Source organism: Ammospiza nelsoni, chromosome Z, assembly GCF_027579445.1.
Source record: "Ammospiza nelsoni isolate bAmmNel1 chromosome Z, bAmmNel1.pri, whole genome shotgun sequence".
In the NCBI taxonomy this organism is placed as follows: Eukaryota; Metazoa; Chordata; class Aves; order Passeriformes; family Passerellidae; genus Ammospiza; species Ammospiza nelsoni.
In genome coordinates, this window is record NC_080669.1 from 64,899,408 (window position 1) to 64,921,658 (window position 22,251).

The 22,251-nt window shown below is 36.1% G+C and overlaps 1 protein-coding gene across 5 annotated transcripts in view; it reads right to left on the bottom strand.

Moving 5' to 3' along the window:
* Window positions 1-22,251, bottom strand: part of ST8SIA4 (ST8 alpha-N-acetyl-neuraminide alpha-2,8-sialyltransferase 4) — a 66,408-nt gene that overhangs the window by 22,415 nt on the left and 21,742 nt on the right. For all 5 annotated transcript variants that reach the window (XM_059492677.1, XM_059492678.1, XM_059492676.1 and 2 more), the window contains one exon: window positions 17,349-17,642. In XM_059492677.1, the coding sequence (XP_059348660.1) occupies window positions 17,349-17,642 (294 nt within the window). The remainder of the gene's footprint in view (window positions 1-17,348; window positions 17,643-22,251) is intronic.

The following is a 22,251-nucleotide window of genomic DNA, read 5'->3' on the forward strand; positions in this document are numbered from 1 at the left end:
ATAATTTTTTATTGTCTTCATAAACGCCATTTTTTAGACATAACATGCTAAGCAGTTTTCACTCTAATAAACTGCAACTCTAAGACAAGAGAAATGAAAGGAGAGACTCCATTCTAGAAAATAAATGTTTATTTATGGAAAAGTTGCTGGAGAAAGAAATCGGAACATTTTTAGCACTTCATAGTGCTGAAAGTAGCTGTCTCCTGAGAAGTTGGTACTTTAGTCTCATGCAGTCATCCATCTAACATTAGTGTTTTTAGCCAAAGAGCAGTCAAAACTGATGCATCTGGTACTACACAGTACCACTATCTTTCCAGCTGAATTTCAACCTTCCAGGAATAGAATACTCATGGCAGAAAATTAAATTAGTAAACAGGAAAGGACATTATATCTTAATCATTTCTGTGCAGAATAAGTATGTAATGAAGGAATAAGATGCAATGAAGACCCTCTTACAATTTAAGAGTATAAAAACATATACTCTTCTGTTTCTTATATTCAGGTATTATACAAACCAGAAGTTTAACTATTTGGTCTTTCTTAAAATCTAAAAGGTACCCAAAATCTCTCTCTATGTATATACTGAAAATATAGTCCTTGATGTAATTACAATAACAATTTTGTAACTTGGGATCAATTATACTTCAGATTAAAAAAAAAAAAAAAAAAAGAAATGCAACAAATGAAAGAGTTGGAGCACTCAGTGCTCTAGGCTGATGCTTCCTAAAGGTCATTTATCTCTGCAAATTCCTGGCTCCCAATGTCTCCTTGAATGCATAGAATTATCAAGTGGTGACACAAATCTCCAGCAGTCTTTTTGATCTGAAAGATATGTGCCAACCTTTCAGTCGCTCAGGTACCTATTCTAACCTCTGAGTTAAGGCTGATTAGGGGTGATTGATGTTACAGATGCTTTAAGCGATAAGCATCTTCATACCTGTTTTTAGTTTCTGGAGTTTTATTATAGCTTTAGTTTAAAGCATAGAGATATTCTCCCCATATACTTTTCTCGGAGGCACTCATTTTCTGTTTAACTAAGATTACATCATGAAGGAAGCAACTAACTATACAATTGAATTGTTTCTCATATCTCTAGATTTTCAACCATGACCAATTCCTGACTTTTCAGGTGGATACATCATCAGCTTAACTGACAGGACTGGATGGACCTCACCATGTGAAAAAGCAGTCATCACTATGAAGTCTGTAAATGGCCACACAGTGCACCACTACTCATTTTCTTGATGCCTCATGCTAAAACAACTCTTTTGTGGGGCCTGAAGCCTGAATTTATTGAAGATTAGTGAATGTGCCAATGCATAAACACTCTTTAATCCTATAATTCCTGTGACTTGAAGTTGAGTAGCTTGAATTTAAAGAGATCTCACTTCAAATTACTTTAAAATATATGGCTGATAGTAATATAGTAAAGACACTGGCAAGATACCATGAATTTCAGTTTATGCTCAAAAGTTAAAAGAATCTCTAGGGTAAGTGAAAAACAGCACAAATAGAGAGTATGTTGAACCATCTGCAATGAAAGGAAGGTCAGATCTGTACTTAGGTCCATGTACTTGCATTTTATAAAATTGCTGTTAATAAATACCATGTTTGCAACAGGTAACTAAAAAGCCCCATAATACACTGTAACAGTAAGGGTTACCCTGCTGACAGCAGGGGACTACTAAAAATGCCTCTTCCATGAAAAGAAAGGGTATTTGAGCAGGTACTGGTTCCTGTAAAAAGTCCTTTTGCTCCTACTATCATTCTGTCTATTTTCACCTCAGCTCCTCATCCCAAATCTATGCATCTTTGCCTTCAAAGCTTCTTACCCACTTCAGACTTATTAGGTGGTGAGTCATGGCCACACATCCAAGAACACTTTCACACAGTCCAATATGGATCTGTCTTCTACAATCCATTCTTTTTACAGAGCATACACATTTCAAATACATTTCTTTGTATTTGAAAGACAGGACAACAAGGGAAAGTAAAGGCTACTTACTTATATTTCTATGAAACTTGCCAAGAATATCCATCACTATGTTTTAAAAATTATTTAAGCCCTCAGGAATCCATTTAGATGAAAAAGAGACCTGAACCTTTGCCAGTAAATATGGTTAGTTTTCTACTGCATAGAGACTGAAATGTCTACCCTTGCTTCAGAGTCATGAAAGTCATCAACTGACACTCTAGCACAGTACATACCTCTGCTAAGAAGTGTTGCTCACTCAACTCACACACAAAACCATTTTCAAGTGTGAAACATAGAAGAACTCATCTATAACTAATTTGAGATTACAGTTGCACTAGATGTGCACACAGACATATAACAAAGGTGCAGGAAAACAGACCTAGAGCATATTTTAGAATATACTCTAAGAGAGAAACTTCTGGAGAAAAGATTTTCCTTTCTGACCAATGAGCTCCTCACTGGAATATGATGGAAAGAGACAGATCTTCCAGTGAGGTGTTCCATGGCTATCTTATTTCTGTGACATACTTGGACAATAACATATGCCTACTGTGCAGATAATGGAGCAAAATACAGAATTCTATGAATTAGAGAATCACAGAATTGATTCAGTTGGGCGAGACCTTTAAAGATCAATTAGTCCTCTTCCCCTGTTCTGGGCATGGACATACTTCACTAGACCAGGTTGCTCAAAGCTCCATCCAACCTGGCCTTCAGCAATTACAGTGATGGAACAGCCACAACCTCCCTGAACAACATGTCTTAACACCCTCATGATAAAACATTTCTGCCTCCTGTCTAATCCAAACCTACCTTCTTTTAGCTCAAAACCACTGTTCTGTATGCTGTCTTGGAGAGATCGGTAAAAAGTCTCTCCCTTTCCAGCTTTCTTGTAGGCTCCCTTCAAGTACTGGAGGGCCAAAGTAAGGTGTCCCTGGAGTGTTCTCTTCTCGAGGCTCAGCAAGCCCATCCCTCTCTGCCCTTCCTCAGAGGAGGGATGCTCCAGCCCTATGATCATTTCTGTGTCCCTGCTTTGTACCCGCTGCAGCAGGTCCCTGTCTTCTTTCTGCTGAAGACTCCAGAGCTAAATGAAAGACTCCAGGTGGGGTTTCAGCAGAGCAAAATTGGACAGAATGAACTCCCTTGACTTGCTGGCCATGCTCCTTTTGAAGCAGCCAAGGATACAATTGGCTTTCTGGGCTGTGAGTGTTTATTCCCAGCTCATATACATATGAAGAAATGTTAATGTTTCCTTCAGGTTAAGAAATCCTAATCACTCAAAAAACATTTTCTAAAATTAATTTGTAGCCATAAAATAGAATCCAACAGTCATAAACTTGCAGTGTTGCAACAATTTTTTCTTTTACTCCCCACACAGACATTATAAATTAATGAATTACCTTCATAATTATAAAATGAAAGTCAATGTGCCAGTGTGTAATTTAAAATGAACCTGGTTTTGATTAATACAGACTGAACGGGCATCAAACAAACTACTTTTTGTTCCACATTTGTTAAAAACTGCTAGCACTTCTGGGCTTCTTAAAATTCCCTTTACAGTTCTAATAGTTTTAACAAGTATTTATTATTTTGTATATTTTTATCTTGTTCCATGGAACCATTTAAAATTATGGAAATATTAAGGACTAAGGTTTAAAAGGTTTTTAATGTTTTAAAACCTTAAAAATGTTGGAGAACATTTGAACAGTGTGACTGGTAGATGTAAAAATGGTGATCAAGAAGCATGCATGACTTTATGAGGACTTGAAATGTCAGGAGATGTTTTTAGATGGTACAGTCAAATCTAAGACAAACAGTCAAATCTAAGTGACATACAATATCTGTATGGAACATACACTAGCAATGATAAAACACAAAAGAGTATCTGATAAACTAGCAAGAAACAGAACCATTAGGTTGAATAGCGAATCTAAGCAGCTATTTGCCATAATGTTATAGTCCTCCTTTCTCCTTTGTTTCATTCCTTCTGCATGAAACATCAGAAGATAAACTATTTACCCATGTCTGTAAATATAAAGCTCAGCTACAAAAGAAAAAACCTTGTATGGAAAAGTTGTGTGGGATTGCCATTCTAGAGAGCACACTGAGCCCAATTCTTAGAATAGAAACCTAAGAAAATTCTAAGAAATGAATAGAACTGTGTTTTAAATAAATAGGGCTACAAATGGTTTCAGAGGGTGTCAGTGGCTTTTTTCTCTCTTGTATAGGTTGAAATATTTCTTTTCTTCTCTAGAAAGGGTACTGGTATTAGTTTGGATTAAACAGAAACAATGAAGCTAAGGGATGATTCATATTGAGACTGAAGATGGCACAACAGTATCTTTTTTACCTTAAAAACCTAATTTTCTACTCAGTAAAAAAGGATTACCTACCACCATTCCACCAACAGAAACTTATGAAAAGGTGGGAGGGATAAGCTTGAAAGTAGGAAAAAGTGTCAGGCAAAATCCCCCAAATGTGTACTGTACAGAAAAGCTCCAACATTTCCTAACAGCAACATGAGAAGGCAGTCACAGGAAAGAGATATTTTCAGGTTTTAGGAAATTTATAGTCTAAGCTTTTATTTCACTCGTGTTTGCGCTGGGTCTGTTTTAGAAGTGGACTCTTCCACTGAAGAAAAAGTTTGGCTGTGAGTGGTAACAACTGCTAGAAAGAATTACTTTGCACTCCACTCATTTTCTAGGGCTCCTTTTCACCTAAGTGCAGCACATGGTTGCTGTTCCCTACTAATGGCAAATTTTATGGACCTAGAGGTTGATCCAGAGCAGCTGTGATAGATGTGGCAGGGATTTTTTCTGTGGCATCAGGAAGGTTGTTATCAGCAGCCATCCTCAAGCTGAATGACAGTAACACAAGCCCACTCTGTGACCTCTTCTGGAGCTAAATTGAGAAATCTGAACCCAAGCGTATAACCCATCTGACCCACAGGGGCAATTCTAATAGGCAGAGATCAGGCAGTATGATAAACAAACAGCCTATTTTCTATTGGCCTCATTCCCTTCCTGAAAGCACCCTTATTATACTCAGAGTAGCTATTCAAGCCTCAAAAAGACTATTGAAGCAGTCCCTTGACAGGAAGGAAACCTTGATAATGGCTTTGGTCAGCAAAGGTACCAAGAAGTGAATTTGACTCATGTTTTGCACATTGACTTGGTTATGCAGAACCAGTGTTGCTGGGTATGTAAAACCAAATGTTCATACTAATCTTGAACTTCTGTGCTTTGTCAAAATGTGTCCTGCTGTTCTGACTTTTTCTGGGAGTTGGTGAGGGCATAACAAAAATTACGTTATATTCCATTAAAAATTACCACTAAAAATCTATCCCCCATGGCAAAGATAGGTAAATGGAATGAAAGATGAATTTGGTTTGTAAAAAGAATGCGTCTGTTTCTTGCACAGTTAAAATTCTTCAACTGTATTCATGAAAGCTTGTCTAGGTAAGCCATATCAAATTAAGAACATAGAAAAACCTTCAGTCGGAGCAAAGCTATTCAAAACAACAAATTCAGTTTAAGGATGGTAGACTAAAAAAGAACTATGCAACCTTAGTGCAAAGTTATAACAGCAATCTGTACGAGAGTGACTGGGGACATTGCTAGATGCTTTGAAACACACAGGTAACTTCGGACTAAATTAATAAAATACGGACTTCAAAAACTTACATTAATTTTTAACATTTTATGACATAAAATGAATCATATAAAGCATTAATCCTACATATTTTATGAAGACATTAGAACAAAAAATTGATTAGCATTTTTCCTATGAAAATATTAACAGAATATGACTGAGGACTGTAATTAAAATTAGTAAAATGCCTTAATTCTACCTTTCACCATTAGATCCAGTCTTTCTTAGTGAGTGAATATCTGTTCTTATGCTAATGGACAATTAATATATTTCTGTAACAGAAAAAATCTTATCTAACTAATTTTCTCTCTTTTCAAAACAATACAAATAGTTCTGAAAAGCCTGTTCAGACAAGACATGCATGACTAGTCACATTCAGAAGAAAAATCTAATATATGAAGAATAGGAATAAAATGCAGTATCCACAGTGCATAGTAGGGAATCAGGAAGATAATAAGGGAAGCACTCACTCAATTTGTTAAATTCTGCCTTTGATCGCTTCAGAATAATTTGTCTGTTGCCTAGAACATCCATTCCACAGGTCTGTATTTTTGAAAGCCCATTTTCTAAAAACATCATCACTTACATCACCTGTTAAATCTACCCTAAAACAAGAAAAAGCTTGTAGGAAAAAGAAAAGAAGGTAGGAAAAGTTGTGTTGAATTTCCATTCTGGGCCCAATCCTAACAAAACAGTTGTAAATGTAGGCAAAAGAAAACAACTCCACTTTAAGTAGGGTTACAAAAGAAAGATGATCCCAGGATAAGCACTCTGCCCTCATCTGAAAGCATTTCATTAATGGCACTGATACTGAAAGTAATGTTGATAAATGCAGCCTATAAATTTGAGAATATGTTCAGGATGCTCTTTGCTCACAGGACTAGGAACAGTTTTAAACTGCTTTCAGCTTGTGCCAAACTGCCTTTTAGAGATGAAGTCAATAATGTCTAACACCAGGTCTGGATACAGTAAAACCACACATTCATTGCTACGCTACTTGTTAGACATTTTGAAGTTCCTGAAGTTCTCTCTATATATAAATATATATCAAATATATTGAAGCTCTATATAACTTCAGTTATATAGAATAATGTTTTTTTTATTAAATAAAAATAATTTAATAATTATAATATTAGTTTAATTTAACGGAAGTCTCCTATTTAGAGATTATTACAGAAAATATGCATTACAGGACCTTAAATTTGATCAGTGAAATGAACCAGAAAAAAATAATTAGATATAAAAGCTACTGATTTTACTTTCTGTATTGGAGCAATTTACGATGATAGTCTATTCCATGATCCTCTGCTTTATGCCCAAAATTGATTGCTGTATCTTTAAGGCCTGGGACTGGGTATCTGCAGGGCTGGGGAGGGGGGAGCTTATGGGGGTTTTGGTGGGCAATTTCGAGGACTCATTGCACACATGTTCCATAGCTCTGTGAGGTTTGTTTCTGCTGGCTAGCTAGGTTTTGTTGGTGCAGGCAAAAGATTTTCCCTTTCCTGGCTTGAAGAAGCTGCAGTAGAAATCTTTCATCTGCCTTGAGGTGAACTCAACAGCTGCAGGTCTGAGAACAGAGTGGGACTGACAGGAGCAGTGCTGCCCTGTTCCAGCCGCATGCCTCAGTGATTCAAGGGAGAGAAAGCACACCAAGAGGCTCTAGACCAGTTTTTTTGCCTGCTCTGACTGCTGTGTAGAGGTCAATACCAGAGAGCCACCAGGTTTTTGCCTCCTGCTGAAACTCCTCATGGAAGCTCCACTTCCCTCAGAATGAAAGCTGGTGCTACCTGGAACCATGTGTAGGGAAGAGGTATTTGTCCAATATTTTCCCCATCTTTCAGGCATTTTTGGGTTTTTATTCCTCTGTGAGTGTGGGGCGGAACACAAGTTCTGATGGTTCAGTGTTGTTTTTCTTCCTTGCATTGGAGGCATTTTGTTATTAATACACCACTGTTTGTTTTCTTTTTCACTTTCCTCTAGTATTAATTTTATACTGGTGCAGGGGCATTGTTGAAACTCTTTAGAGGAGACAACTCATTACAGTGTGTCCTCAAATTTGTCTCAGAACTGAGACATCATCATAAGCCCCACGGTTCTCATTGAATTAACCAACTGATTGAGGCAGGCTTTGTATAAATAGAAGTATACTACTTCAGTAAATGAAGGAGGCAGAAGTTACTCCTTTACCTCCAAAGGTTAGACAAAACCTTTGACCAGTCAAAAACATTCACTGAACCATCCACAAGCATGTGTTGAAGAATGTGTTTGAACAGAAACAATTTGCTGCATCACAACTTATGTGGAACTCAAAGTGGCAGATTGCCTTACAAAATCCATTAAATACGAAAAGCACACCTGAACAATACAGGAGTCCACACACCAAAGGACCTCTGTCTTTAAAGAATGAAGGAATGCTCACTGTTCACATCCTTTTAAATTCTAGCTCATTGCAAACAATACCAACCAAAATGCCTGTTAAATAGCAATGGGATGTGACGGGAGTTCTGTCAAACCCATCAACTGGTTTCACAAGAACATGCAATATACAAAGGAAAAAATTGTTTTTAGTCACTTCTACAATCCATCAGAAACAAATATGACACCTATGTGTAAGGCTTCAGATCCCATTACTGATTTTACAAGCAGTAACTTCCAAGGAGAAATTTGAAAAGTAAGAAGATTAATGGATGTTTTTACTCCCCAAAGATTTTCTGTCTTTAGCTTGCTTTCTGATCTGACAGCCTTCTGCATCCTTTTCTCTTCCGACTATATACAAGAGGAGTAAAGAGAAAAATGACAAAAGACTTTGCATTATTGGCTAGTATTAAAAAAAAATAGAAACAAGTCCTCTGTATTGTACAACTTGCTTTATTTTCTTTATGTAGGTTTTATGCACTTCAAATCTGCACTGCATCAATAGAGGCACACTGTAGGTAGGTACCTAATATTTTGCACTTTATTACTGCTGTTATATATCAAATAAAGAAGAAAAGGAATCCTGAACCATATACTCACTTCACTAGACTGAAAGATTTAAAAAAAGCAAATTCAGAAAAAGGAAAAAAAAAAGTTGTGCAAATGTATTTAGAATGATTTTAAAAGGAAAAAGGTATCATTATGGATTAAAGCCTTTAAACAAAATCCTAGCTGTCTTACTACTACTTACAATGCTATCTTTGTATATTGTTAGTGGCTTTACTAAGTTACCATCAACCATGTAACCAACAGTCATTTGAAGCGAGATCTACTGAATTCAAGCTACTCAACTTCAAGCTAGTGAATTCAAGCTACTCAACTTTAAGTCATTAATGCTATAGAAATAAAATGTGTTTACACATTGGCACATTCCCCAGATATTCTGTGCCCGGAACTTGCTTTGCATATTATGAACAAATTTATAGAATTTGAAAACAAAACCAGAAAGACAGATTTCCTGTTCTCTTTCACCTTTGCTTCAGAGAATGATCATCATACCAAAATAGCAATGATGGCTTAGCAATCTCATGAGTTAAAACAAGGAGATCTGAGGCATAATTTTGTGTTCCTCACCGGTCTTTATGTATTATCCTTGCTTGTGAGAAGCCTACTGTTTTTTTAACAGATTCATTTGGAAAAGATGCTTGCTACTAACATCTTCAGAGAGCTGACATTAACACATGCATGAATCAAATCTTCCTCTATCCATATGTTCTCAAACCTGTTCTCTCTGTCCTGAATTTATTCAGTTCATTTTCTAATAGACTCCAGGTCCAGCAAGCATCATCCCTCTGGATCTGCTTCCACTATGAAACACCCCTGGGGGAAACCCACCAACTACAGCAAATAAACTCTTCTCTGGAAACTCTCGACAAACCCCTTGTAAGCAGCAGAAACCCCAGTTGCCACCAGTGATCTATGGGTCAAGCCTGTATTTTCTTTCCAGTACCAGCATGCAGCAATACTCCTGCAGCAGGCAGAGCTGTCCTATCTGCTTGTTACTCATTTTTCAACAGCACAGCTGTGCCCCCAGGGTTTCACACACCCAACACAGCTTCCATTGGATGCCTTTTAGAGAGGAGAACATACTGCAGCATGGAGGGAGAGCTTCTCTCTTTGACATCGTCTTTATCAGACCTCAGGATTTCTCTGCAGTGATTTTTAAATGACCGCTAGCTTTCCAAAGGAAGATATCACTGAGATTATTTTCTGAAATTTTCTTGTCATTGAGAGCTCATGTAAACCACCTTTTTCCTATTGTGTTTCAATGCTCTGTCCATTATAGACTAAAAGGTGAAAAAGGCAAGGCCTCACCTGTAAAGTTCGTGCCACACACGAATCTTTCTATGGCCTCGTTAGCCCATCTGTATATAACATTTCATCTGAGACTAAATAATTTGATACAAGCATAAGCTGTGACACCTGTTGGTTTCAGTATGACTGTGAAACACCCATTTACTTCCCCTCTGCCAATTCTGCAAGTGAGTGTGCCCACATTTATACTAAAATGGAAAAAAAAAAAAAAAGGAAACAACCTTGTAAGCCTCCAAAATGTTCTGAAACCAGGGGCTGTACTTGTTTTCGGTACGGCCCTATCTCAGATTCTTTTATGGGTCTTCTTTTCTTGCAAAAGAAAATTATTACTCATTTTTTTGGAAAGTCCCCTGTATCCCAGAGGTAGACAATAAAGTACAAATAAATGTGAAATGAAAAAGCAAGTTCTAGCAAGGACTTTTGCTAAGTCCATTTTCTTTGACTACTTCACTAAAGATATGATACAAAAATGCAAATTATGACACTTGCTTCCACTAAATATAGACCAGAAAACATCAATAAGCTGTTTCTGCAGTGCTCATGAAGTATAGAAATTATACTATTTCTATTAAAAATATTGCTTTAAAAAGTTAGAAATGAAAGTAATTCTCTTTTACACATTACAGAAGTAACTATTATTTTCCTAATTTTTCTTATGGCCTATTAATTCACCTGTTGAAGACAGAAGGACAGAGCTCAGAAAAGGACCTCAATACAGCAGTGTTATCGTATTGGATCCTAATGTGAATCCAAATAGCACTAACCTCCCACGCATGTATAGATAGGCCCTCATGGCTGCAAATGAGGATAAGAATAAGCATAATACCTAAGAACAGAATTCACAGGAGCAACTTCTGTTGAAAGAGACACACAAGACACAATAAAGAGGGACAGAGACTTTTGTCTAGAATGGGAAGGAAATGAGTACTGGTGAGAAACTTCAAATCTCATTCCATCCAAAACACATGCATTACTAGCATCTACCTCAACTACCATGAGCCTTCCAACAGCAAAGGAGCACAATCCAGACTTATCACCTAAAGAATCAGTTATTTTCTTGAAAACGTGTTCTGTTCTTAAAACATGCATGTCAGCACTGACCTAACCCTCACAAGGGTCTGAAATAGAAGCAATGCTCACCCTTCTTCTCATGTTCTAATTCTTTGATGTAAACTGAAACAGGCTGACAGGCTTCCCTTAGCTTCTGAAAAGCCTGTACATGACTTGTGTATCAAATAAAAAAATTCCTTCCCCCATATGGGGGCCTGACACTGCCCAGATGCTCTCACTCCCCTCCCCACTCCTCAGTGGGGTGGGAAAATAACAGGAACAGCAAAACCAAGTAAACTCAGGAATCAAGATAAAGACAACTTACTAGGTGAATGAAAGAACCACTTGTCACCTTCTTATTCTGCTACCACAGTTGGATTGCTTGCTGAGCATGATGCTGGACTGCATGGCATTTCCTTTGGTAACAGGGAAGTTTTGAGGCTGTGCAAGTGCCATTCAGGTACAGCCAAAACATTGGTGTGTTATTAACAACTTTTTACCCACAAATAGAACACACATCACCTACATTTTGGTACAAATGTTTGGGAAGAAGGTAGTAGCCATTAGTCTTCACACACGGTAATTCCAGACAAAACATCCTCACATACTTCTCAGTGCTTCTGATCTGAAACACTTAAAACTCTCCCTGTATACCATTAAGAATTTAGAGAATTCAAACAAATCCATTTAAACATTCTTGAAGGAACTTATATGCATTAAAAAGCAAGGCTACAGAAGACACTAAGCCAAACTGCTCATTCCTTTGCTGACACCACTGTTTACATTTGTGCCAGTGTATTATTTCATTGAAGCACTTCTCATGTTAACAGCCCAGTGACTTGAAGTGACAGAAGCAAAAGGCCAAATTATATAGTGTATATAGCTATAGCTTTGTTTGCTTATTTCCACATCACCTCAGTAGTTAACTAAACATTTGAAGAAATCTGTTACTGGCTGGATGCTTAATACAACCTCTCCTCATCACAGAAGATCAGTAAGGATAAAACTAAGTGCACACATCTTTAAAAACACTTGGAAGACATTACAATCAAAATAAAGCAGAATTTTTATAATTGTCTTATCTTGGAAACACCATTTAAAAAAAAGAAGGAAGGAAACCTAGTAATTTTCTTATGGATACATGTTCTAGCCAGAATTTACAGAAAATTCATCTCATGTGTCAAAAAAAATCCCAAGAGACGCTATTTTCAATTCTATTAATACTATATGGCCAACATCACTCTCTGTGGATTCTTGTCCTGTTACTGGTTCATCAAAAACAGACTATAAAAAATGTTTCTAGTTTGATTCTCCATTGCACAGCTACACGTTTTTTACAGGAGTATGACATGATCAAATGGGAGTTATAACACATTTTTAGTGTTTTCAGAGACACAAGTTTTATGTAAGGGAAAATAAATAAAAACAACCTAACACCAAAAAATAATATAGTAAGTACCAAAACAGTTTTCAAATAAATATAAATTTGCAGATACACTGTGTGAATAACAATTTGTTACTCCCTGCTTAGCTCCTGTGAGTCATTAGCATTAGTTAGAGTACTGTTGCTCATGGTAGATAACCTAAACAACAAAACTTGGAAACAGAAAATGTCATTCCTATTCCTTCCTATGACTAATTCTGTTGCTCTCCACTAGTTGAAATCTGAAATTCAATCTGGGAGGAGTAAGTTTTATAAGTGTTAGGTATATAAACATTGCTGATTAGGAACAAAACAGTTGCCTCAGTAAGAGATGAAACTGCACTCCCAAAACAAAAACTTACAGGAGTGTATTGTCAAAAGGTAAATAAGAATTTAAAAAATTGGATAGAAATACCCCTATTACCATGATAAACTTATCTTGGTTTATCTGGCAGAATGGACCAGGAAGTGCAAAATACAGAAAAATAGTTTAGTGTACTGTCAGTTCTGCTTTCATGTTCTCTACTTCAACTGTGCTTGCCTCCAATGAAAACTCTCAAAAAGTAAGATATTTACAGACCTTGCTAAATCTTTCAGAAATGTGATAAAATAGAAGAACTTGTGCAAAGGAAATAAAAGGCATCCTGTGAAACTTTAAAACAAGATTAGGGCATATCTTTGAGATGCAGGGTGTTGCTGCTCTGGAAAGCAGGCGCTAGACTGAAAAGTCAACCCTGGAATGTCGCCACTTCAAGAACAGGAACATCACTTCCTGCTCTCTACATAGGACAGCATATTGGGATTACCAATATTATACAATAGATTAGGTTCTTAAAATCCAAACTAACTGGCTTCCTATTTGTTTGTATAATTTAAACAAAGCCAGCTGCAAGGATACCTTAGGCTAGGACACAAGGGCACTTAGAGTGTGAAACCCTTCTTTTTAACAACCACGTATATAAAAAATAGGATCATATTCCACTGAAGAGTAGCTAGTGTGAATTTTTTTCCCAGTATTTTGAATATTTATATACATTATGAAAAAGACACAGTCATTTTATATTTAGAATTCTGTTTTTAGTGTAAAGGCCATTTCTTTTCCTCAGGTGATTTATTCATCCATGTATTTCAAAACATCTTTTCTTAATAAATACATTTTAGCAGTTAACTGAAAAGGGAAGTCTGTTAGGAAGAAGAAAATAAACAGAAGTATTTATAGATTACTTACAGTAGTTGTTTCTCAGTACAGAGCTGCTGGAAAACTACTTGATTTCTGCACGTTTCAGTTTCTGAAAGTATTTTTTCTGTAACTCCCAGAGTAAAGAACTCTGAAGATGTGGTAATGATATGCAAAAGGTGACTACATGCAAAGAACAGCTGTTTGTTTTGACTAATAAGAAAAGGAGATCCTGCACTGTGAAGTGACCATAAATCGGTACAGCATACTCCTCATATAGACAAAACTCAGAGATTTCAGTGGGAGTTCTGCCATGTTTAATGCAGGATAATACTGCTCTTTCACAGGCAAAATCAAGGAGGAAATAAATAGAGCACAGGCAAATCCCACAGGATGTCCACACAATTGTTCCATACCCGAATGATGAGAAGGAATCTAATGTGAAGCAGTTTCAGTGATATTGCTGGTGAATGACTAATAGTTCAAAATATCCAGTTCCCTACTGGCTCCACTTGGAAGAGCAGCCAAGAAAACATTCTTACACATCAAGATGAGCGTGAGAACTTTTGTTTTGTGGATTTAGGAGAGGAAATACAAGAAAAAACTTCACAGAAAACTAGTGTATTTTGAATCTGTATTGCTTGTCAGGGCAAGGGGGTGGTGGTGTTCAGCCTCTTCAACAGACATCTTCAAATATTCACCAGTAGAAGCACAAAAAAAAAAAAAAAAAAAGAGCTGTGCAAGGCTCTGGGAATTAACTGACCTCTGCTTAACATACCAACTACATGTTCAGTGTCAGGAATCCTTCTAATCCCTCCACACATCCATGAGGTGGGATCCATAGCAAAATGTCCTGCTGATCCTACTTTTGAGTTTGGTTGTCTGCCACCAGTAGAAGTATGATCTGGACTCTAACCCCAGCAGCCTCAGTTCCTATTTGCCTACTATTTAATCCACATTCAATTACAGCTCTGCTACTGAGACAAGCCTCTATACAGACACTTTCCACACCTCACAGAGTATAATTTAATTTGGAAAATATTACTACAAATAATCCTAATGAAACCGTTCAGCATTAAATCTCAGCCTTCTTAATAAAGTCTCCAAAATTAGTCATTGAAGTCAATAAAAAGAAGTTATGTGGTTTGTTCATTATAATTACTTTATAATTAAACTTCCTGGCAGTGACATTAGAGAGCAAGTAAATGTTTTTAATCAGTTAAGATGTTAAAGATCTTAGTTTCATCTTGAACTCCATCACGTATTGACTGCCTCATTTATTTGGTCAATATGTGCACAGTGACATTAAAAGTTCTATAAACTAACTTTTAGAAACACTTCGGGAAAAAATCATGCAATGTCTCCCAGATCACTCTCAAAATCTCATATTCGAAACTTACTGATCAAAAAGTGAAAAAGCAAAATAGAGAGAAATGATCACAGGTAACCACTTGAACTAAATCTACTGAAGAAAAAAAATATCTCAATACAATGGCCATTTATGATACTACTTATTTCAAAAATAGTTATCGTGCTGACCCTTGCATGTATATAATCTGGTTTTAAAACCTAAAATCCTTCTCAGATTCTAGAGGAGCATCCATCACTCAAAGCAGCTTTATAAAGCATTAAATCAGCAAAACAGTAGCTTCTTTTTCCAATACTACACTACCTTCTTTTTAATACAAAAAGTGCATAATAGACAGAAAAAAGTTTTAAAAATTATCTCAGAATGCAGTCAACTGATCAGTAGAGACTACCCGATCAATAGCAACTATAGAACACTATGTACAGCTCATAACATTTCTTTGATTAAAAGAGAAGGAAGAACAGGAGCAAAAATTTCAGTGCAGGGCTGTGATTTTAGCCAAACTGACCTGTTACTAGACAAAACTCTAATATAACTTTATACTGCATTAGAAATAAAGAATTTGGCCTCATTAGATCAGAAGTCAAAGAAAATTTATCTTCTGCCCTCAGAAAGTGCCTAACACCATATGCTTTAAAGGTTAATGAAGGAAAAATTTGACAGTTTGATGCATATTAAAAGCAATACGGACAACACTTTTCAAACCTTGAGCCTGCACTGTTCAGCATAGGATGTTCTCTGTTTCTATTTAACATGTCAGGTTGGAATCATGAATCTTATTGATTACTAGATATGAAACGATTTTGCCCAAAATTCACCATATCTCCATATTTTAATATAATTTTAGGTTCATTAAATCAAAAAAGCTCTTGATATCAATTTAAATTTACTATGGAGTGTAAACCGTAGATTCAACAATTGCACAAATCTATGTAGTCATATCAGATGACACTGCTAGGTAAAAACTAAAATACACTTAATCCAAATTTTCAGCAATTCAGATGGCAAACCTTTTGTTGCCTCATTCAGAGAGACAATGTAGGTACTAATACTTTTTTTAAGATAAAGGCCCCTAAAGGACCTTGAATTTGGCCAGTTAAAGACTGGACATTTTGAATTACCATTCACATTGGATAATTTTACCCAGATTTTAGCAGATGGAAATTAAAAATGTTGTTTATAAACTGGAAGCAATCTCAGACAGGTTTATATACACATACAAATGACCATAACTATGTAATACAGACACTTTGAATACTTGAAAATTCAACACAATCATGGCCCATAAATAGCTAAAGTCTAAATGTCTAATGAAATGGAGTAACTCAGTAATAATGTAACCGTTTTCTGAAGGATTCCTTAATTTCACAGGCAATAGATTTTTTTTCCAGTGCCAGAAGTGCATCACAGAGGGAATGCAGCAGTTAATCTATGAGACATAGCAAAATATCCTGAAGAATAATTTATGCCTAAGCTTTACACTCATACTACGCTGGGATAACAGTTCAAACATCCCTTCTAAATTTACCTCTGCTGCTGTAACAGTAAGAACAGCCACAAAATTAGTAACTGGTGTACAAGCCAATAGGCTTTACTTTATGTATACAAGTACTTACAAGTAGTTTAAGGCAAATTCCTACACCCCACAAACAGCACATTTCAAGGAACTCAAGTTGAATATTACCATACTGTCATATTTTGATGTACAAACACATTGCATTACCATCATATTTTGAATAATTTTCAGCCATAGAACTATATACTTTCAGGCATAGACCTACATACAGTAGTTACAAAGACATTGGAGACTTCATTTGACAGTTTTTTTAAATTATGGGGTTAAAAAGAAAAATATCCGCTTAAAGCATGGATACATCTTTTTTCTAATAAGTGGTTTCATTAGCATCTTCAGTGATTCTTATCAATGTTTTTGAATTGCCAAAGCATCTTGCCAAATTCAAAAGGAGAAAGATTGCTCCAAATCCTAGATACTTTATGAAGGAGCTCAGTACTTTCAAATCTGCCAAGCTTCATTATTTACAGGGTTGCTTCCTTACCCTGATGCTGTTTAGATTGTATTTTTTATCTTCACAATTGTTTCCCAAAGAAGACATGTAGCACTTTCATTATACACTGAATTCAGACTATTTTTAAGATTAGCTTGTCACAAAATGATGATACTTTGTGCAATTGGAAAAGTTATTGCGCAAATGCATTTCAGTTGTTTGCAGCAGAGCTGGCTAAACGAGTGGCCAGCATTTATTACCAACCAAACCTGCCATAAATGCAATCCATTACATCAATATGGGAAATACCATACTCCTTTTGACATTCATCTTTTTTTTCTGCCGCTAGGAATTCTAGTTATGATTTCATTGTGCTGAGGACAGACCAGTCTTTTCCATACACTTACCCTCTGACAGCATGAATAAGTCTCAGTGATGGATAGGCAGTTCGCACTTTCAATTTATTCTTAAGGATTAATGCATTAACCCATTCCACATGCTTCTCTCCACCTTTGACCATGAACGCTGGGATCCAAAGGACACTGTCATTCAGCATGGACAGTCTATGCACAAATTTTTCTCTGTCACTCTCATTCCGAAAGCTTCCAAAAGCTCTTTGTACAACTGATGGGTTCATGGTAATAAAATCAGATTTAGTTCCCACATCGGCAGCATACTCCACCACAGGAGCTAGATTGCACCTGAAGAGGAAGAAATTAATGGAAAAATGAAAACAAATATGAAATATTAACTCAGAAAAATATGTGCATGAAGGGAAACCTAAAAAGGAACATGAAAGCCCAATTCATTTCAATGTGAGAAACAAATACCAATATAGAAGGTGTGGTAATACATGGTATTTTATTCAAGTTGGACAAGGATCAGACAATTTTTTAAAAACATTAAGTGTACAGAATGCTGTGACAAAAAATACTCCTCTTTGGAATCATTTGGAAACCATATCATTATGCTCTAGAATGCATCAACATCTAAAGCAGCACTTGTGAGTAATATGCTTTCTTAAACCTATTATCTTTCATTATTTGTTTATCATCCTGTTGCCAACAGCTCTCACACAAAGAAAGCCATGCTAACATAATAAGGCATATTTAAAACAATTTAGTCCATGCATTTTTATTTTACTTTATTTACAACACACTATTTATATATTATTTACAAACGACCTTTACCCCATCTTTAAATCTATTTTTGGTACTTTTGGTTTTGGTATTATCACTGCAGTTGGGAAGATGTTTAGAAATTTAGTATTTTTATTTGACTTAGAACTGCAATTTTTGGAATGAAGTATTGAACTGTCAGTTTTTCATTCATATCTCATTTTCAAATCTTCTTCAATTTTTCACTAGCATTGTGCCTTTTTCCTAGGGTTGAAAAGTTCTCATTATGCCTTTTTTCAGCAGATTTTTACCTCAATTATATAAATACATATATATGTAATCCCACATACATGTTGAATGCAGGTGACAAAATTCAGAAATTAGCTGTGACTTCAGCAACCAATATACTGTGTCAGAAACAAATCATTTCCACAATACCCTCAATGAATTAGCCTGTAGCTGGTATGCCCCAAAAATATACCCTAACATAACAATATTTTAATAACTTAACAGACTACTCTGTTTGAGGCAAAGGATGGTAAGAAGCAATGTTGGAACAGGCTCCTCCAAAACATGTGCACATTATCACACTCCTAATATAAACAGTATTCCATTAATTTTGCAATTTTTTATAAACTAGTTTCTTTTAATGCCAGATGTCCAATGACACTAAAATAAGTCAGCATTACTTAACACCAACTGATAACCTAGTGCTGTCTGATAATATTAATTACCCAGCAAAAAAATTTTCATTATGTAATTATCAGGTTAATAAGTGGTCCTACATTCTTCAGAAAGATGTTCTGAAGACTATAAAGCAACTATATAAAGACTATTCCTAGGAGATAAAGAATTCAAGGTTTCTGAAAACATGTTGGCAGATGTAGGCTAAGGAAATAGATTTACATTCCTCATTATCTTTATACATCTATTCCATAAACCATCTGCATGCATTTCAGACTGCTAAGAGTTGTATTTTCTAGAAAATTGTTAGGGCATAAGAAAAACTCCCACTGAATTTAACACTGGCTTTCTAACTTTCTTCTGAAAACCTTAATAAATGAGCTTACAACCTGCTACTATTAAAAGTTTTTTAAAATCTAAAAATAAATGTGATAAAATAATCAAACCAAGTACTTAAAACCAACCAATCAACTTGACTGAATTACCGCTGCTCTTGAAAATACCTCTTTTAAGGGCAGATTGCACAACAAATGAGGGATTTGTATAGTGGGTTTGTTTTAGTAGTCACATATAACACATGAAAAATGTAAGACAGATCTTGACATTGGAAATCCTGTTCTCTCTGAGTCCAACTTTAGGAAACAGACCATGTAGGTACCAACACCACCATGTCTAAAAAGCCATATGCATACACTGTATGTAATTACTGCTACATCAGTAACTCAAATGTGTATTTTAGAAAGGTATAGAGTGTAAATTTGTAACTTATCACATACTCACTTTTCAAGCATGACTTCAGAAAATATTGAGCAATCCAAATACACTCAGTAACAATAGAACTGCAATTCTTTACCATGCTTAGAGTAAAATTTCTTGCTTATAACTAGTCTGAATCTATGTTCCTTCACTTTAAAATTATTGTACCTTGTGCTGGTGCAACAGGCTGGGCTAAAAAGTTTATCCCTATACTTCTTATATGCTTTACGGTTAATAAAACTGGCTATTGTGTATTTGTATATAGACCTGAGTGTATGTATATAGCTTTTACCTGTTTTGGAACTTTTATCTTAACCTCTAATACATCTTTACACTATGCCATAGTTTCATACTGCTGTTGGAATTTTAAAATTTATTTTATTAGAAGATGTTAATGATCTCCCACGAATTCTCATGATTCTTTCAAGAAAACTTCACATTCAGAGGCAAACATACATATATTAATGTTTTTTAAATGAAATGAATATCTTTTAAGTGAAATTAAGAAACCTATTAACTGAACAACTTTTAAATAATCAAAGCAATATTCTTCCCTTGTTGTATTTTTTAATTCTAGCTAATTTGTCACAAGGCACACATGCTAAATATAATCACAACAGAGATGAGGTAGTGAAAGTGTTTCTGCACCAAAAGCATTACATGCCTAGGGATTTACTCACCATATATGAAATCATACTTTTACTGAGGTTTTTTAAGGAAGAATATATAAAAGATTGTAATTTACTGCATTTGCTCTTTCTCATATGCCACATTATTAGTACCATGTAACATATGAATGCATCTGCACAAACTCCTTGCAACATACCATCATTTTCCATTCATTCTAAAAACAATGTCTGTGCTGTCCTTATGTTAGCATGCAAGTAAGCGGGCAACAGGTGAAAGCTGAGCAAGACACACTTGCTATGTTACTTTTACTGAGAATAAAAGAACAGTAACAAAGAGTCAGATTCAGCACTGAAGATTGACTTAATTAAGCAAATAGCTAAAAATTTCAGTATTGATAATATATCACATTGTAAAAAGGTTTGTAAATCTCCTAGATCTCCTGACCGTTTTCAGACAAAAAAGGTGGGATGAGTATTCTGCCAGAAAAAATAAGCGTCTAAAATAATGGTTTTCATGGGTTCCTTTGCTAGTTTTTCCCATAAAAACAGTATAGTATTTGAAACAAAGAATCTCATGGGTATTTTTTTCAGTGTAAAGGCATTTAATCAGAAGCTCTACCTACTACTTCTTTCCCTTGCACAAAACCAGCAAATAATTAGTTATTATTTGTTCCCTTATGTCCCAGTTTAGGGCAAACTTGGAAGAAAATCTCCAAAGAGGGCCCATCCAGAAAACAAACCCACACAGCCCCTCCTCCCAGCCAGTTCCGGAAGGATTCCTCAGAGACAAGTGGAAAGAACCTGTTTATTTAACAGGCAAAACACCCCCCAGCACCCAAAAGGAACAACACCAGATGACAACACTCTCTCATCACTCTGAAAAAGATGACAAATTCAGAAAGTCTCCCCACAAATTCAGAAAGTCTCCCCTGGGAGTGGCTGCTCTGTTATCGGTCCCTCCAGCACTGGGGTGGCTGCTGCAGCCACAAAGTGCAAACTCTCGGTGTTTCCCAGGTCCCAGTCCGGAGCAAGCTTGAGTGGTTCCAAGAAAGGGAAAGAAAAACAGTCCAGAGAAAAATTTGGACTGCTTAGCTAAACTAACTAATGAGCAGAAGCAAAAGCAAGAGCAAAGCGAAAGCAAAGCAATAAGCAAAAGCTGCCCTATGTATCGCCCCTGTCTCTATGTCCCGCCTACTGCTGGGGGAGTGAGCAGGCTGACAAAAAAACAAAACAAACCTTCACTCTTCAGAGCCAGTCTTGAAGGCACAGAACATAATATCCAGCATAAACAGAACACATGACTGGGGATACAAGCATCACCCTAGGACACCTTACGTCTTCTAAGCACTATCTATGGCAGAAGTATTTAGAAAATGGTCTAATGAGACAAAGATTGATACATTTTAGAGAGGGAGTTAGAAAAAGACCTAAATGTATGGGAAACATTCATAATTCATGTGATTGCTAGTATTATAGGCACTAATATCCATGGTACCTCAAATTAATGCTGCAGTGCCTGTTCTTCCCATGACATCAGACCAGACCATAGACAAAACCTCCGCACAGCTATTTCAACAAGGTGGCTATTCTAAGTGTAGTATTAAGCATCAATTATATTATTTAAGAAATTTCTAAGCTTACAGAGGCACCTAACTCACAAAAATACTATGTACAACCATACCACTAAAAGGCAAATACACCTATAAAGTATTCCCCGTGAAAATACAGGGGTTCCCACACATGAGCTTTCAGTGTGATAACAGAAGATTTTCAACTGAAAAAGGCACTGCAATGCTATCACTAAAAAGAGCTCTGGGATAAAAAAGAAAAATTAGATCATGTTTGAAATATTATGTAGTATTTGAGCATGCATAAAACAACTGAGATACTAAGACACACAGACCAAAAGTCTGTGATTGTATGCTTCTTCCACAAACACCTGCAGAATGTATTAGTTACAGTAGGATAAGTTAAGTAAAAAACGTGGAGAAAAAACTGCTAATGGCTGAATTTGTATGCCATGAAAAAAAAAGGAAGAAGGGAGTAGGTGCTCCTATACCACACTTTTACCAAAGTGGGTGATCGTCCCTGCGTTTACTGTGCCATCTTTATGGCCCATACAT